Here is a 19080-nt window from a genome sequence, read left to right on the forward strand (position 1 = left end):
AATAATTATTCAAATTTTTTATTTGCTTAAAAATTAATTTTCTCAAATAGAGAAACTACACGCACGCGTAGCGCGCTTTGTATACGCTAGTTAACTTAAAAAGATAAACAAATAGATTTTCAACAAATAATATTTAATATAAATTAATAAAAAAATGTCTGCACATAAAATGATTATGAATTTTTTCGATGATGTTCGATAACTCGGATATCAATAGTTTTGATTTTTTTATTGGGAGCGTATATGTATTTGAAATTGTTGTAACACACTCTTCTATTTTAATAGGCTTTATATTTTTTTTGTGACTTATCTCTTTTAATTAAAATATCCTAAAAATAATAATATGAATTAAAATATAAATATAATTATATATTATTTTAATAACTTCGACGATAAAAATAAATATACTTACTTATAAGTGGTCTCATTTTCTTATCAGTTCCAAAATCAGAATTTATCTTTCTACTGTGATAAGAACAATATTTTCGTGTAATACATTTTTTGGACAAATCTTTTTTACGCTCTCGCCAAAAAATAAGTGATCTTCTATCAATTTCTGGTGTAATTTCTGCTTTATTGGTTCTTAAAATCTTCTTATAAATGCAAGAACAATTTCCTCGAGTAGATTCGGATACCATTTTTGCTTCGTCTGGAAAAATAAATATATATACAAAATATTATTGTGACAACTTGAAATTCCCGAAAAACAAAATCCCAGACACTGATAAATTCGCGGAAAAAATGTTTGAGATAGAAAATTATGAAAATTCTAAAATTTCCGACAATTTAAAATGTAAGTGTCTAAACAAATAAAAACTGAGTTTAACTATTAATAATTGATAAAAAATTACACAATTCGCGCATAAAGTAAAAGTATTTTATTTTATTTCTTATTTCTTATTTAGATTCGGGAATTTTTAAATTTTAGACAAAAACTCCCGAGTAATAAAATTCCTGAATATTTTATAATATTACCGAATTTGAAAATTTCCAAAATATCAAATTCCAAATTCCTCTATTAAATTCCTGGCACTAAAGAATTCCAGATTTCGAATAATTAGAAAATATTGTTTTCTAACAAATATTATTTATCTTTTAAAAATAGTAGTTTTTTTGCATAATAGTTTTTTATTATTGCTATTTAAATACAAATCTTGTTCTTGTATTTTTCTTCTTTTGCGAGAAATATTTTTTAATTATAGGTATTTTAAATTTAAACAATAAATTAAAATTTAACATTTAGCATTAAAAAACGTGATTAATCAGAATATTCATTGATGTCGGGATTTCTATATTTTGGAGCGACTGAAATATCCCGAAAAATAAAGTTTTCATCACTGCAGAATTTTTGAAAAAGAAAATTCTCGATAGAGAATTCCAGAATATTAGCAATTAGAAGAAAATAAATTTTATAATAAATATTGTTTATTTATTACAAATAAAATAATAAAAAACTAAGTATCAAAGAAACTTTTTTTAATTTCACAAGTTAAAAAATTTTATCGTTTAAATTAAAAATAATAGTAATTGAAAAAATATATTTCTGGATGAAAAATTGTATTAAATTGAGAATTTAATTTTGATCATTGTCCAAATTTAAACACATGGGTGCTTCGAACGAAAAAAAGTTGTCCCTAAGCAAACAAACAAACTTTAGATAATTCAATTCAGCATTGATTTTTCTCGTTATTACTTTTCCATATTTTTTTTAATTAAGAATTTTGTTTTTGAAAACGTTTGTTGTATTTTTGTTTTATACTATGCAGATTTTTAGATTAAATGTTTCATCCAGAAATATATTTTTACAGTTATTGTTGTTTTAAACTCAGGCAATATTTAAAAAATGTTAAGATTTAAAAAAATCTTTTATAATAATATTTGTTATTGTATTTATGATAAATGAATAATAATTACTCAAACATTTTTTTTATTGTTTTCGTAATTCGACTATTTTCTGTTGGGAATTTCGATGGTCGGGAATTTCTTAGTTTGTTATATAATAAACTGTTTGGGAACTTCCTTCTTAGGCAATTTTTTAATTTTGGCAATTTTATTTTTTGGAAATTTTCCAGTGTCGGGAGTTCTTTTTTTGAGATTTTTGTATTATCCCATAAATTCCAATTTTTATAAACAGTATTTTTTGGCCGAGGGCCTTACCTGTTGCCGAAGACAGAATATTCCAGGAATTAACGAAAGCAGAAAGTATATTTTTGACAGTGCTTTCTTTTTTTTCGGTCTCATCAATATCTGCCCATCGTAGTTTTAGAACCACGATCCCATTTTTGTCTATGTATTCGGTAGCCATTGGTCGCTTTTTTGAATTCTAACATTTTTAATTTTTTAAATTATAAAAAATTAATATTAAATAATAGGGCAGAGGAAAAATGCTAAAGTTAGTCAAATCATTTGAGCTGCCAGGAAACAGTTTGTGGATGGACATCCGAAAAAATTAACTTTTTTGTAACCGGTTAATATCTTCTGTTATTTTTTTTCATTGAATATTAAAAATTTTGTAATTTAAAAAAAAATATTTCTGTTATAAATTTCATGAACTATAGCGAATTTTTATGTGTACAGTTTTTGTTAGCTAACAATGAAAAATTTAGGTATACAAAAAATTTGTTTGTCTATTTGAGAATTTCTTAAAAACGCGCAAAAAACATTTTTTTCGAAATTGAGTTAAAAGCACACTTTTATGGAAAAAATTTAATATGTCGATATCGAACCTGAAATTTCTTTTGTTTGAACCAAAGATCATTAATTATGAATCATAAATAAAAAAGAAAATATGTATATTCACATTTACAAGCAAATCTAAATTAGGCAGAAGATTATTTTTTAATTTTTAAATATTTTTCACTAGCAAAAAATAGCAGAAAATATTAACCGAGTTCAATCTTTTTTGCTTTACAAAAATATAATATTTAAGGAACGACTGTTTGTTTCTTTTCTGGGAAGGGGGGGGGGGGGGGATTCCGAAATTTTTAAAAATTAATTTGTTTTTCAAGTTCTAGAAATTTATGACTACAAAAACGTTCCTTAGGGCCTTATAATTAATTTTCTAAATGATCAAATCGATACCTAAATTCGTGTAAACGCTATTAGTTGCGTAAAAAAATGTCGGTTAAGCAGGGATCGGATAAGTATTACATGGCCTTAAGTTGCTTCTTACGTTTACAAGGTCTAGTTTCCTCTTCTTGTACTTTTTTGATAAATTTTGCAATTTACATTTTGTATAACTGCTTATTTTTTTCGTCATTTCTGAAAAATCTTGATACTCAGTTTTAATTTGCTTTAGAAAATAACCCTCTATAGCCGATAATGTCAGATAATCTTGATTTGATTTTGGTTCTAATAAAGTACAAGAAACAGAAGCGTCTTTCATCAAAACACAGTCGTAAGAAGAATTACTGCCTTTGAAACTTCTGAAAACAAATTTTATAAAAATAAATATAATACTAGAATTACTCCAAGTAGGTACGAAAAAGGATTTCGTAGCGTATTCGCTATTTATTAGGTCTTTCAAATCTCCCTCCCCCCTCTCAAACACTCCCCTGCTCTGATCTCTTCTATACTATTCTGTTCTATTCGATCATATCTTATAATCCCATAAACACCACTCCACTCATGCCTCAATCTTCACCAACTTTTCCCATCTTATTCACATCCCTCTACCATCAATTCCTTTACTTCTGCTCTTCTGCTAACCCCTCCACTGTCCTTACTTATTATTCTCTACTCTCGCTTCCATAATGACCTTCATAAACCTCTGTTCCTACTACTCTAACCACTCTTCGCACTTTGCCACCTTCATACTCCTACTTTCCCACTCATACTCCTCCTCCCATCACCTATTAACGCCACTCCCTTATTCCTCCACTTCACTTCCATTAATCCCTATCCTTAATTCTCCTCTCTACTCACTCCCATACGACACGACCACTCACTTCTTACTTCCCCTCACTTCCCCTACTACTTCTAGCCAACAAACTTCTTCTCATATTATTTCTCTACCTTTCCTACTCCCCTCCCTGAAACTTCTTCACCCAAATCCCCCATCACTCCCCTACTTCCTCTCTCGAGAAAAATATGAAGGACGAACGGACACCCGACTGCCAGTTGGGGAAAAGAACTCATAAAAATGCGATCCAGCGGAGGTAGATTACTCCAGGTTATACCAGATTACCTCTATATACGGAAATACGGCGGATTACCTAAGATTACTTTGAACCGCCTTGGATTACTCTGGATTAGATACAATGATGGCGGCGTCCCCACTTAAACTATAGAATCCCGCGAATTTTAAACCGAAAAGGATTACTTTTTAATAAAATTGTTCAAAAATTGTTCTCCTTCAAAGGAGATACATTTTCAACTGAGAAAGATAAATATTTGACGAAATAGTTGAAGATTGAACTTAAAACAGATACATTTTTCAACAAAAATAGAACAGTTAAATTTTAAGTTAAACCATCAATTTCCAACCCCAAAATAACGAATTTCAAACAAACAAGATGAACTCTCAACAAAAATTTAATAGTTAATATTTCAACCATTAAGAACTTTAATTTAAAATTTAAAAAGTGTAATTAAGTTGAATTTTGAACTAAAAAAGATGCATTTCTAACAAAAAAAATGGAATAGTTATATTTTTAATTAAAAAAGTTAAGTTTTCACTAAAAAAATAGTTAAATTTTTAACTAAATAAGAGATGACCTCTACACTTATTTACCTTTATTTGGCCTTTTACCTCCATTTTTGGGGATAGAGGGGGCCATTTTACTATTTATTCGTGTGCGGGGTATATAGTTTTTGGGGTCGCTAATTTCGAATCCGAGGTCCGTTAACCTCTATCACATCAGGTTCAAGTCCAGTTGATGCTCAAATTAAAAAAAGCTGACGAAAAGATCCCCTGATTTGGATTCAGCGACCCCAAAAACCTATATAAACAGTGATAAAAAATAATTACATGGCATTTTTTCAAATTAAACCTGAAGTAATAATGATTTTATCTTGAAATTACCTCTAATGGATATTAAAAGGTTAAAAACCCTGAAAGCGTATTTAGAAACCCCAAAAACACATATATATCTATTTTTCTGGATTACTTTATCAGTTTTTTTCAATTTGACCTTTAAATGACCTTGAAACTGATGTGATAGAGGTAAACAGATCTCGGTTACGAAATCAGCGATCACAAAAACTCTAGGATACTCTGGTCAAGTCTACTAATCAAGCTTAGATATTTTGTATTCATAAACAGTCGAACCTCTCAGTAAGGCGCCTCTCGATAGGGCGCCTTCTCCTTAACTGCGCTCGAACGCTACCCCCACATTTTATCATTTCCGAAGAAAGAAAACCTGTAATTTTTTTTTGAAATTCAAATATCAAGGGATTGAAAAGGAGTGTCTACAAAATAAAACCATACTAATCAGTTTTATTTTCAACCCAGCCTTACCTTACATTTTTACGTATTATTGTTCATTTTCAGAAAATTCTTTCGTGTTATTGATTAAACAACGGTAACTTATTTAAACAATTGTTTTGCCCGGAAAATGTAAAAAAATCTTATCTCTAATAAAATGTAAAAATTAGTCATTGTTTGGAGTATGGCGTGTTTCAAAAACAATATGAAACATATAAATAATTAATTATTGTTTATTTTCAAAATATGTAAAAATTAAGCCAGAGATGTCCACTTTTTTCAAGTTGGTATCCTATGCTACCTTTTGTTGAATAATTACATCATTCTCATACATTTCTTCTGATGAATTACAAATTTATATTTGTTTACAAAATTTTTACTTGCTCAGGGAGCTTTCGTACAAAAACTTAAAAAAAAATATATTAACCATTTCTCAATTGTTTAAACAATTTTTTTTAATATTTAAAAAATCGTATTTTATGAATTAAGAATAATAATAACTGATTTTGAGTACTAAATTCTGCTCATTGTTTAAATAATGAATTATTGTTTTTGTCTCGAATATCCTTCAAATTGAAAATGAATGTTTAATTCATAAAATACGATTTTTAAATATTAAAAAAAATTGAATTGTTTAAAAAAATTATAACTGCTAAAAAGATTGAAAAATGTTTAACATATTATTTCTACACTACATAGTCTGAAAAATAATTGTATAAATTCTATTTTATGTGATTGTTTTGTAAGTTTTCGATCGAAAGATGCTTGAGGAAATAAAAATTATTTCAACAAATTTATATTTCTTGAACATTAGAAGAAATTTACAAAAAACAGGAAATTGTTTACCAAAAGTAGCGTAGGATACCAATTTGAGAAAAAAGGGGACATGTCCGACTAAATTTTTATAAATTTCGAAAATAAACCATTATTAATTGTTTACATAATGACATTATATTTTTAACCAAATTTACTACTCCAAACAATGACCAACTATTATATTTCATTCAGAAAATACGATTATTAAAAAAAAATTGAGAGTAAATATTGGTTCCAATAAGTTAAACTAATTTAAACAATTAAAAATAGTTTAAAAAGTCATAGGAGATATTCAAATTGTACATGAGTAATTATTTGTATGAAAAAATACGACAGAATTGCTGAAAGTTAACAATAATACGTAAAAATGTAGTTTTTTAATTCTTGGGTCATATTTGGGGTGCTGTGGGGGGTGACGTGGGGTTAAAAAATGTTATTAGTATGGGTTTATTTCATAGAAACTTCTCTTCAATCCCTGCAAAATTTGATATGTTTCGAGCAAACCTCGAAGTATGAGTTCAATTTTTTGAAAATCCAAAATCTCCCCATGTTAATTAAATACAAATGGAACCTTTTTTGGGACAGGCTTGTCCTCTAAAATGAAAAAAATGTTGCAATGTAATATATTTTGGGATCACCCTGATGTACATGGCTCGCACTCTATCACATATATTATATGAAAAAAGAGCGCCTTATTTCGAGGCAGAGCATGCAAAAGTCTCGAGGTGCGGAGGACGTTGGTGGTAGTAGCGCGTTTCCGAGAAAAATGTCCCCTACAGTCCAGAGAGGCGCCCTATTGAGAGGCTCGACTGTACCCCGCACACGAATAAATAGTAAAACCACACCCTTAACCCCAAAAAAGGATAATAAAAAGACAAAAAATGATAAATAAATGTAGAGGTAGTTAATAGGAAGTTGATAGTGTATATTTTATTAAGTAAATACAAGTTTGACAGCGCTGAATCTCTCCAAAAATGCTGTTCGCAAGTGATAGAATTTTTAGTAATTTAGAGGAGGCAGGGGGAAAGTACGAGGGTGAGGGTGTTCCATTCAGGGTGGAATTAGCTTATTATTGTTAGTAGTTGCTAAAATTTTTTGTCAAATTTTTTGACTGGAAAATAAATTAAGCCAAAAACCACCCAAATCGACACTCTTCCTTTCACTAAAAAAATTTAGTTAAAAAAAAGTAGTTCTCAACAATATAGTTTAATTTTTTACAAATTAGATTAATTTTTTACCAAATCAGTCGGATACTATTTGTGTTGCCTATGTAAATTACTCCGAACTATCTGCATTATTATAAATTACAAGTTAATTATTCTAAATGATTCTAGATTACAAGTGAATTACCCTACTTTACCTCACTTAATTTTCCCTCACTTCCCCTACTTACACTTCCCTGATTTCCCTCACTCTCCTTATTTTCCCTCTCTAATTTCCTCTCACTTCCCCTACTTTCACACCACTTATTTCCCCTTCCATCATTTCCCATCAATATTCCACTCACTCTCTCCTCGGGGAAAAGTACAACGGATGAACGGACGGACACCTAAGAAAAATTATACGGGTTTTTTTCCCGGGGCTACGAAACCCTAAACATGAAATTAAGGATGTACATTATACAATCAATCTCAAAAGTCGTTACTCAGAGTTATAGTTTTTTATTTGCCTTTAGAATAAAGCTACGATTCTTATTTAATCAAAATAATCAAGGCCTCATTCCATTCTTTGAATGATTCTCTACAATTGTATTTGGATCGTGTTTATTAAAATTTAAACTATCATTGTTTATAAAAATAATCATTGTATGAATTCTATGTTAATTTTTTTAATAAAACCGACCTAAATAGTATTGTAGAGAATTCTTGAAAGAAATTAAATGAGGCCTTGCTCATTAGGATTAAATAACAGTTATAACTTTTCCCTAAACAGAAAGCAAAAACTAAAACTCAAAATAAAGTTTTCCTCGATTTCTGGGCATGGTTTGGACTTGGAAAATAGTTAATTGTTGGTGGTGGGGTACTTTATAGGTCTAGGTCGATAAAGTGTACTTTACTGTCCTGCACATGTTCCTCGTAGAATCCTGTACATGTTCACAGGACCCCAGGAACAAATTTTATCTTTCAAAAAAATAAAAACGTTGCATCACGTTTATCTAACAAAAGAAAAAATTTATCTGAAAAAAGATAAAATTTATCTAAAAAAAAGATAAAGTTTATCTGACGTAAATGTTTTTTTGACATAGGTTATATGTCAGACAAAAGTAAGGGACTGAAGATGTCTGAGTAAGAACCCTCAGCCAACTTCAGTCCCTTACTTTTTTTTGAATAAATCTTCAGTTTTCTATCGACTCTGATGTAGACTTCAAAAATTGTCAAAAAACACGATTGGATATAAACTAACCAAAGTGCAAACTGTGTATTCAGTAAGTGTAGGTGAGTGATTTTTGGATTTAAAATTAGTGAAATAAAGTGAGAATATTTAAAATTGAATACCGCGAGGATTTTGAAATTTATGAAGCACATTTTTTCTGTGAAAATTGACGCAGCCGTCTGACATACAGGGTGGACACGCTGGGGCTTACATACATGGCGAGTTGAATGCTATCCGAATTGTACAGCAGCAGGGGAGAAGCCATTATACAGGGGTATTTTCATATTTCGCGCCTTTAAAGTTGCTTTGGTTCGCCCATTCTGCCAAGTCCGTGCATCTTCGGATCAAGTTTATGATAGTTTCCATGGTTGCGTTCGAAACTTCAAACGGTTATGTTCAGATTCACCTGTTTTCCCTAATCGTTGTCAGTAAATGTAGGCCATGTTAATTTAAAGTTTACGCATGTAATATTTCATTCACTTTATTTGAAACATATTCTGTCTATTCATAACATACCTTTTTTATGCAGTAAAAATAAGCGTTAAACACCATTCACTCTTTACCCACAGGAAGCACAGAATATTATTACTATTTTATAGTATTTGTCACTTAGCAACTATTCTATAATGTTATTGGCACAGAAAAAAATGACGTTACTTCTCAGTTCACATGTCTCACTTCATTATTAATTAAACACTCATTACTTTTAATTACTATATAACATAACCTATATTGTTTTGACACTTGCATCCGTTTGAAGTTTCGAACGCAACCATGGAAACTATTATAAACTTGATCCGCAGATGCACGGACTTGACCGAATGGCGAATCCGAATGAAACTTTGAAGGCGCGAAATATGAAAATACCCCTGTATAATGGCTTCTCCTCTGCTATTTTGCAACTCGGGTAGCATTCAACTCGCCGTGTATGTAAGCCCCAGCGTGTCCACCCTGCAAAAAAACATTTACGTCAGATAAACTTTATCTTTTTTTTAGATAAATTTTATCTTTTTTTCAGATAAATTTTATCTTTCGTTACATAAACGTGATGCAACGTTTTTATCTTTTTGAAAGATAACATTTATTCCTGGGGTTTACCGTGTTTCCATACACGAACTGCCCATGAACCTGTACAGGTAACCTTGACGGTTCCTGTGAAAACACTTGACAAAAAAACCTGCACAGGATCATTGAAAGTTTCCTTTATCGGTATAGGTTCCTTTCCAGGATCATGTAAAGTTTCTTTCGCTAAATTCTTGCAGAGGAACCGTGCAGCTTCGTCATGCAGGTTCGTGCAGGTTTGTGTATAGAAACATGTGCAGGAACCTCCAAGGCAAGGCTGTAGCCAGAAAAAAATTTCTGGGGAGGGGGGGGGGGTATGCAGCGGCACACAGGAGTCTATATGTATATTATATCAATGTTTCGAGAATTTTGGGGTGACGGGGTCAAACCCCAATAATACCCCCACCCCCTGGCTACGGTCTTGCTCCAAGGTACCTGTACAGGAATTTTCAGCTAAAAATCACGTTCAAATGAATTAAGATGTCGAGTTCAAAATTTGAAAATTTAATTAAGAGTCACTAAGGAATGCTTGTATAGTGCTACATTTTTAGAAATAAACCAACATAGTTCCTTAGTGTTTTTCACTCAAGCCAGTAAATTAGGAATTGGGTATGTATTACATGGCCTTAAAATTTTTTTCAGGGTGTGCCTATACAGAAAATGATTTATTATTTTTATTTTAATTAGACGTTAGCATAGACAAGCAAAATAAAACCTGTAATATGGAAATCCACAGTAATCTGTGCGACAAGGAGTTACATCATTTTCCATGCCAATCAAGGCTACGTAATTACTGGGAATAGTACAATTCGAAAGACTCATTAACGGATGGGTACGGCTTTTATTCAATTTTTTATGACCAGTCCTCTTTCTGTAACTTCCTTTCTGAATTACAGAATCTTTTTTCTGGTTTCGAGATAAATTAAACGAGAAATCCCCTGATGCCTCTGGTGGATGTGGTGTATTGATGATCTTCTCCATTTCACAATGGGGACTTTAGGATATTTACAGAAAATAATTAATTTTACAATTAATTTTTTATCATTTTTCGTGAATTATGCTAGGGAATATTTCGAGGGAAATTAATCAAAATAAAACACTTTTTTTCGTGTTACTAATTGAAAAAAAATCAATTATATTCTTCCCCACTAGGGTGGTCCATATCTGTAGAAAACCAGCCTTAGATTTTTGGTGACCGACCCAATAAAATTTCATTTTGACCCCCTCCCTCCAATACCCTTTTATTGTGACCAGAAAATGCCGCAAAAAATGCAAAATAAGACTTTTCTATGAAATTCAAGCTAAAGACGGTAATTTAAAAAAACTCAAATTAAATTATTTTTGATCGATAAGTGAAAAGTTTCAACCTATTCATTTAAATAATTTAAAATTGTTTAAACAATTATTATCAAAAGTAGTGCTTCTTTCTTCATATATTTTGCAATTGTTTAAACAATTTCCATTTGCTTGAACTATTTTTTCTGCTTGAAATCCTAAAAAGTTATTATTTTCTGGAATTAATGACACAATTAACGAATTTTGAGATTAATTTATTTTTAAAAGACATTACTAATTATTTGAACAATTTACATTTGTTTAAGCAAGTGCTTCTCCTGTAAAGCGTGAATAGTTATTTTCTGGAATTAATGCCACAATTAAAAGATGTTATGCGTAACATTATTTTCCTAACGATATTTAACAATTTTTTAACAATTTTTATTCGTTTAAACAATTTTTCCGTGGAAAAAGTTTTTAATTAAATAAAAATTGTTTAAATTATTGAAAAATATCCTTAAAAAATATATATTACTTTCAAATTTCGTTAATTGTGTCATCAATGTCAGAAAATAATAACTTTTTACGATTATAATGAGAACAAATTTGTTTAAACAATTCAAAATGGTTTAAATAATTACCAAATATGTTAATCAAGAAGTACGAATCTTGACATTCCTCAACTTTATATTATTTATCCAGAAATATAATAACTTTTCGCGAATTACAGGGGGGGGGGGAGATTTTTTAAAGAACTAATAATTGTTTAAACAATTCAAAATAATAGCAAAATATATGGGAACCCTTTATTTATTAATTCATGCTGAAAAATTCTAAAAAATACTGTCTTTAGCATGAATTTGATCAAAAACTGCTATTTTACATTTTTCGAGGCATTTTCAGAGCACAGGTTTTCGGTGGGGATAAAATTAACAGTTATCGGTATTTAATTATTTCTTAAACCCTTGTGAAGAGGTGACTATATTGTATTTCACAAAAAGTTTTGTAATAAGTACTTTTTTCCATTTTTTCTAAAAACGACCTTTCCCCCTTTAAAGCCCCATGTTAATTTCAAGAGCCCGGGGCATGGATCAACGTTGAAAAAAAAAGAAAAAAAATTACGGATTTTCTTTTTCCGAGAAACGAACACTTTTGGGGGGGTAGGCGTCGAACACCAAAAATCGAATTTTTGGAATACCTTTTTTTAATTTTTTTAATTGATCTTTTTCTTCAAAATTGTAAAAATATTTTTACAATTTTTTTAGGAAACTCCAACGAACTTTGTAGGAATTCTGAAGATTTTAAGGAATTTTTAAGAATTTCACAAGATTTGAGAGACCTTATAGAACCTCCAATTATTTTGAAGAATTTACGGCATTTTTAACAGATTTTGAAGTTTTAAGCTTTTTAAAAAGATTGCGAAGAATGTCTAAAGATTTAAGAAATTTAAGAAATATCAAATAATTTGTATAGCATTTCCAAAAATATTTTAAGAGATTTAAAAGAATTTCACAAGATTTAAGGGACTTTAAAGGTACCTTACTTCAATTTTTTCAAAGAATTAACGCGATTTTAAAAAATTTGAAAGAGAGATTTTCAAGCTAAAGAAATCTCAGGTATTGTAGAGTAAAATTGTTTGTTGTAAAGTATCCATTTAACTCGATTAAAAAAATATATTTTATTTACGCTATTTTTAGAAATTCTAAGTACGACAAAAACATGTTCTGTACCAAAGAAACATACTGTAATTTTTCTTCATGGGGAATTGTTTTCTTGATTTAGGAAATCATGGCATTTTGAATATTTTTAAGATTGTGGAACCTTTTAAACGAGACACATAAAATTTGGTTCCATTAGAAAAAATAATAAAATGTTTATTTGATCCAGGGTGAATCAATTTTCAGGTTTGACATATTTACCTTTTTCTAAAAAAGTTTAAATTTAATTCAATTTAAAAAATATATATTGTTTGACCATTTTCAAAAATTCTAAATCCGCCAAAAACATGTTTGGAGCCAAAGAAACATGCTATTTTGCTTTCTCAGAAAAAAATGTTTCCTTGATTTAGGAAATTATGAGGTGCTAGAATTTTTTATTTTCCAGGGATTTAAACTCCATGAAAAAAATGGATTTGTTAAAAAAAATGTAATGTTTTTTGCGGTTCAAGCTAAAGAAATTTCATCTTCTGCATAATAAACTTTTTCTATCATAAAATGTGCATGTAACAAAATAAAAAAATTAAATATTTTTCGACCATTTAACAAAAATCCAAATCTGGCAAAAACATGTTCTGACCAAAGAAACATGTCATGTGGCTTTTACAGAAAAAATTGTTTTCTTCATTTCAGAAATTGTGAGGTTGTGGATTTTTTTATTTTGAAACGTTTTACACACCACATACTAAACTTTTTCGAACAAAAGTGTACATTTAACAAAATAAAAAAATAAGATGTCTTTCGACCATTTTCAAAAATTCTTAATCCGGAAAAAACATGTTCTGCACTAAAGAAACATGTTGTCATTTTTGTATTTTCAGCAAAAATTTTTTTATTGATTTAGAAAATTATGAGGTGCTAGAATTTGTTTATTTTTGAACGTTTTTAACTCCATGAATAAAATGTTTTTGTTGAAAAAATCATGTTTTTTTGCGGTTCAAGCTAAAGAAATTTCAGCTTCTACGTATTAAACTTTTTCCAAGAAAAAATTTGCATTTAACAACATTACAAAATTAAATGTTTTTCGATCATTTTCAAAAATTCTAAATCTGCCAAAAAACATTTTCAGCTAAAGAAACATGTCATTCTGCTTCTTCAGAAAAAATTCTTGATTTAGAAAATTATTGAATTTATCATATTTTTTTAAACTTTTGATTGTTTTAAACACCACGGAAAAAATTTTTTTCTTTTTAAAAAATTTCTTTGGTTTAAGTTGAAGAAATTTCAAGTTCGACATATTTATAACTTTTTCCAAAAATGGTCCATTTTGCTTTTTCCGAAAAAAATTCTTATCGTGCTTTAGAAATCTTGGATCTCTTGAAATTTTGGGACGTAATAATTTATTTTTTACAACTTTTAAAAAAATTCTAAATTAGGCAAACATTTGTTGTTTGAATAATTTATAAATTTTCTAGTATTGTTCACTAGACAAAACTCTACAAACAAAAAATTCGTCATGATTGATAAGCTAATAGGAAACTTTCTTGAAATTATCCAAATTTCGAATGAAAAAAAAATCCAAAAAGGTCAAAGCAAATATTAACCGATTTCAAAATTATTAAAAAGAATTTTTTTAAGTTATGGCGCATTGAGAATTGATTAAAAATTCTATTTAAAAAAGTCAGGTGTCAACTTTTTAATATTAAAAATATTATCGTTTCCAATAAAAAAATAAAAATGTGCAAATTTCTAAATAATATTAAAATAAAAATATTAAATTATTAAAGTGAATACCGGATACCGACTGTTACCGACACTTGAAAAGCCCCTGATTACAGACAACCCAAATTACGGTAGCGTCTGCTACCACTTCTGCGTATTTAAAAATAAACCATATTGTCATTATTTAATTTATTTAATTGCTTTTGGTCCCTATTCTTTAAATTCCGCGATATTATTTAATTCGATTTATTTTTAACTGCAAAATAAAATAATGCTCAATCCAAAAAATAGAGAACAAAGGATAAAAACAAGGATACCAGAAAGCGGAAAGTGATCGTTCTCCAGGTGGTCAGGTTGTCAGGTGGAAGGTGGCCATGATGGACAAATCAGTTGATGTCAGACTATCGTCGCAGACGTTTCTAGGTGTCTGTTCCATTCTCTTTTATCGCGTGTGCCTTTAAAAATGTGATAATTTTCGAAAATCGGTCCGGAATCGACAGTTTCTGTTTTTTTTTTTCACAAAAGGCCCTGAACCTCAAATTCAGATTGTTGCAACAATTTAGCTTTTACAACAATCTACCGCTTTTAGAGAGCTCGATGCGTGTCGGATTGTCTCATCGAAGAAATAGCATATAGCCGGTCTGTTACGTCTGGTTCTTCCAGATCTATCCGATTCCCGACTTGTGCTACTGACATTTGCAAAAAAAAAGCGACGAACAATCGATAAAAAATCAGGTGATTTGAGTTTTTTTTTAAGTGTGCAGAAAATTGAACTCAAAAAATTCTCTTTTTGAATTCTGTTGCATTTTCTTCTAAATTTGATACAATTGTGAAACTTCCAGTTGTTAATTTAGAAAAAATAGGGTTCTAACCTCAAAATTATTGTTATATTACTGATTTTGCTAGTTTAGGCAGCAGCAAAAAGATTAGAAAAAATTCAGAAGTAATTGGGTGAAACAAGTTTAATAATTAAATTATAAAAGAAAGATATCAATGTGTTCTTTTAGAAATATATTATTTTCTCAAGCAAATTTTTAATTTTTCAACTAAAAAATAATGCATTTTTAAACAAAAGGGCGAATTTTCATCTAAAATTATGAATCTTTGATTTAAAAAGGAGTGTTTAATTAAGTATAATTTTTAAGTAGTTGAATTTTCAAAACAAAGGGACTAATTTCTTATAAAACAGTTACATTTTTAAAAAAAGTTTATTTTCAAGCATATATTTTAATTTTTTATCAAAATAGTTGAGTTTTCAACCAAAAAGACGAAAATTTAACCAAAAGAATGAATTTTTCACCAATTCTTTTAATTTTTAAACAAAAAACACGAATTTCTTACAAAATCGGTCATTTTTTAATCAATAAAACGATTTATTAACTAAAATGTTTAATTTTTTATCAAAAAGGAAATTTCTTACAAAAACGATTAAATAAAAAAAAAAAAAAGAATTTTCATCGTTAAAAATTGAACTTTGTTAAAAAATTTACTTTTCGGTTGAAGATTTAAAATTTGAGTAGAAAATTGTTTGTTTTTTTCTTGTTAAAAAAAGGCCAATTTCCGAACATTAAGTATGAATTTGTAACAAAAAATTTAATTTTCAACCTAAAAATTGAATGTTTAATCAAAACATTAGTTGAATTTTCAACTAAATAAGTACATTTCCAAACAAATAAGTGAATTTTCAACTGAATTGATGAATTTTGAATTCTCAATCAAGAGAATAATTTTCTACCAAAAATCACGATTTTTCAACTTAAATTATGAATCTTCAACTAAAAAACTGAGTTTTTAACGAAAAAATTAATAGTTGATATTATAAGAAAAAAAGGTTTTACTTTAAAATAAAAAAAAAACCGGTGAATCCTTACAAAAGGCGATTTTCAGACAAACAGTTTGTTTTGCAATCAAATTCTTGAATTTTCAAGGTAAAAAATAAACTTTCTATAAAACAGTTGAGTTTTTGAATAAAAAAATGTTAATTTGTTATAAAAAATACGACTTTTAAACAAAATGCATGAATTGTAAACTAAAAAGTATTAATTTTTTGATAAAAAAATTAAACAGTTGAATATGCAATCGAAAAATATGACTTTGCAACCAAGTAATTAAATTTTCTACCCAAATAATAGAATTTTCACGTCAAAATTACGAATTTTCTACAAAACAGTTGAAGATTAATTTTTTTATTAAAAAAGACAAACTTGCAACAAAACACATGAATTTTCAATCAAACAATTAAAGTTATAGCTGAAAACGATCAATTATCTTTTTTCTTGTAGCAAACTAATCTTCTCGTTGGAAATTCACTCTTTTGATTCAAAATTCATAATTTTAGTTGAAAATTCGCCTCTTTGGAGTAAAAATTCTACAATTGTTAAAAAATAAATTATTTTGATGAAAAGTCGACTTTTTGGATGAACTAACTTTATTTTTTATTTTAAATTAAAATATTTTTTAACTATACTATTAACTACTAAATTCATTTATTTTGTTTGTTAAAAATGTATCATTTTAGTGTAAAATTTGTATTTGTTAGTAGAAAATTTACCCTTTTTGGTTAAACATTTATTGAAAGTTGAACTACTTTGTTAACAATTCATGTTTTTTTAAATATTTATAATTTTACTTCAAAATTCAACTATTTGGTAGAAAATTCGTTTTTTTTTTTTTTTGTAAAAAAGTAATCTTCTAGTTTAAAATTTCACCTTTATGGTTTAAAATTCAAATATTTGGTTAAAAGTCCATTTCTTCTATTAAAAATTAAACTATTTTACTCAAAATTTTTTTTTAGTAGAAAATTAATATTTGTGGTTGAAAATTTTGTGGTTCAAAATTCATTTCATTGTTTTGAAAATTTAACCATTTTGTGAAAGTTTTTTTTTTGGTAAAGGATAGGTTGAAAGTTGAACTAATTTGTTAACAATTCATGTTTTTTTAAATATTTATAATTTGACTTGAAAATACAACTGTTTGGTTAAAAATTCTTTACTGTTTCTTTATTCTTTTATCTTTAGTAGAAAATTAATCTTCTAATTTAAAATTTCATCTTTATTATTTAATATTCAAATATTTGGTTAAAAGTTCATTTCTTCTGTTAAAAATTTAACTATTTTACCGGAAATTTTTTTTTAGTTGAAAATTAAATTTATCAACAGAAAATGGAGCTATTAAATTTGTTGCTGAAAATTTATCATTTTTAATTGGTAATTCAGTACTTTTTTAAAGTTCCTTTTTTATTTTAGTAGAAAATTAATATTTGTGGCTAAAAATTGATCTTTCTTGTTTGAAAACTAATCTTTTTGATTTAGGATTCGTCCTTTTAGTTCAAAATTCATTTAATTGTTTTGAAAATGTAACTATTTTGCTAAAATTTGCTTTTATTTTTGTTACAAATTGATTTTTTTTTTAAACTAAAATTTAATTATACTATTTCTGTTTGAAAAGTTATCTTTTTTATTTGAAAATTCGTCTTTTATTGTACAAAATCCACACTTTTTGGTAAAAGATAGGCTGAAAGTTGAACTAATTTATTAACAATTCATGTTTTTTTTTAAATATTTATAATTTTACTTGAAAATTCAACTATTTGGTTAAAAATTCTTTACTTTTTCTTTATTCTTTTATTTTTAGTAGAAAATTAATCTTCTAATTTAAAATTTCATCTTTATTATTTAATAATAAAATATTTTGTTAAAAGTCCATTTCTTCTGTTAAAAATTGAACTATTGTACCGGAAATTTTTTTTGCAGTTGAAAATTAAATTTGTCAACAGAAAATGTAACTATTAAATTTGTTGCTAAAAATTATCTTTTTTCATTAAAAGCTTGTTTTAATTTTGGTAGCAAATTGACTTTTTTAAAACTAAAATTTAACTATACTATTTCTGGTTGAAAATTTATCTTTTTTATTTGAAAATTCGTCTTTTATTGTAAAAAATCCACACTTTTTGGTAAAAGATAGGTTGAAAGTTGAACTAATTTGTTAAAAATTAATGTTTTTTTAAAGATATTTATAATTTTACTTGAAATTCAACTATTTGGTTAAAAATTCTTTTTTTTTTTTAGTTTTTCTTTATTCTTTTGTTTTTAGTAGAAAAATATCTTCTAGTTTAAAATTTCATCTTTATTATTTAATATTCAAATATTTGGTTAAAGGTCTATTTCTTCTGCTAAAAATTTAACTATTTTACAGGAATTTTTTTTTAAATTGAAAATTAAATTTGTTAACAGAAAACTGGACTATTAATTTGTTGCTGAAAACGTATCTTTTTTAATTGCTACTTCAAATATTTGGTTAATGATGCATGTATTTTTTTGAAAATTCATTTTCCATTTTAGTAAAAAATTAATATTTGTGGTCGAAAAATGATCTTTTTTGGTTGAAATCTAATCTTTTTGATTTAAGATTCGTCCTTTTAGTTTAAAATTCATTTAATTGTTTTGAAAATGTAACTATTTTGTTAAAATTTTGTTTTATTTTTGGTTGCAAATTGATTTTTTTAAACTGAAATTTAATTATACTATTTCTGGATGAAAAGTTCTATTTTTTATTTGAAAATTCGACATTTTTAGTACAAAATCCACACTTTTTAGTTAAAGATATGTTGAAAGTTGAACTATTTTTTTAACAATTCATGTTTTTTTAATATTTATATTTTTACTTCAAAATTCAACTATTTGGTGGACAATTCGTTTTTTTTTTTTTGTAAAAAAGTAATCTTTTAGTTTAAAATTTCACCTTTATGGTTTA

The 19080-nt window shown here is 27.6% G+C and overlaps 2 protein-coding genes across 2 annotated transcripts in view; one reads left to right on the forward strand and one right to left on the reverse strand.

Annotated features, from left to right (window-relative positions):
* Window positions 1–133: 133 nt before the first annotated feature.
* Window positions 134–14763, reverse strand: LOC117169591. The gene is made up of 6 exons (XM_033356039.1): window positions 14646–14763; window positions 10392–10670; window positions 3173–3425; window positions 2158–2323; window positions 413–649; window positions 134–329 (listed from the first exon to the last, which is right to left on the reverse strand). Exons 2-6 carry the CDS (start codon window positions 10655–10657, stop codon window positions 316–318), a joined length of 936 nt encoding a protein of 311 aa, XP_033211930.1. The 5' UTR covers window positions 10658–10670; window positions 14646–14763; the 3' UTR covers window positions 134–315.
* Window positions 14733–19080, forward strand: part of LOC117169590 (tyrosine kinase receptor Cad96Ca) — a 91268-nt gene continuing 86920 nt past the window's right edge. Inside the window, exon 1 of the mRNA XM_033356038.1 lies at window positions 14733–15063. The gene's annotated coding sequence lies outside the window, so the exon portion shown is untranslated. The remainder of the gene's footprint in view (window positions 15064–19080) is intronic.

This window comes from Belonocnema kinseyi, chromosome 3 (assembly GCF_010883055.1).
Source record: "Belonocnema kinseyi isolate 2016_QV_RU_SX_M_011 chromosome 3, B_treatae_v1, whole genome shotgun sequence".
NCBI lineage: Eukaryota > Metazoa > Arthropoda > Insecta > Hymenoptera > Cynipidae > Belonocnema > Belonocnema kinseyi.

Coding starts and splice junctions, on each gene's coding strand:
- LOC117169591 (XM_033356039.1), bottom strand. CDS start 10,657: ATGGAGAAGATCATCAATACACCACATCCACCAGAGGCATCAGGGGAT. Junction 2,324..3,172: donor GGAAACTAGACCTTGTAAAC/GTAAGAAGCAAC, acceptor TAAAAATGTTAG/AATTCAAAAAAGCGACCAAT. Junction 650..2,157: donor TATTCTGTCTTCGGCAACAG/GTAAGGCCCTCG, acceptor TTATTTTTCCAG/ACGAAGCAAAAATGGTATCC.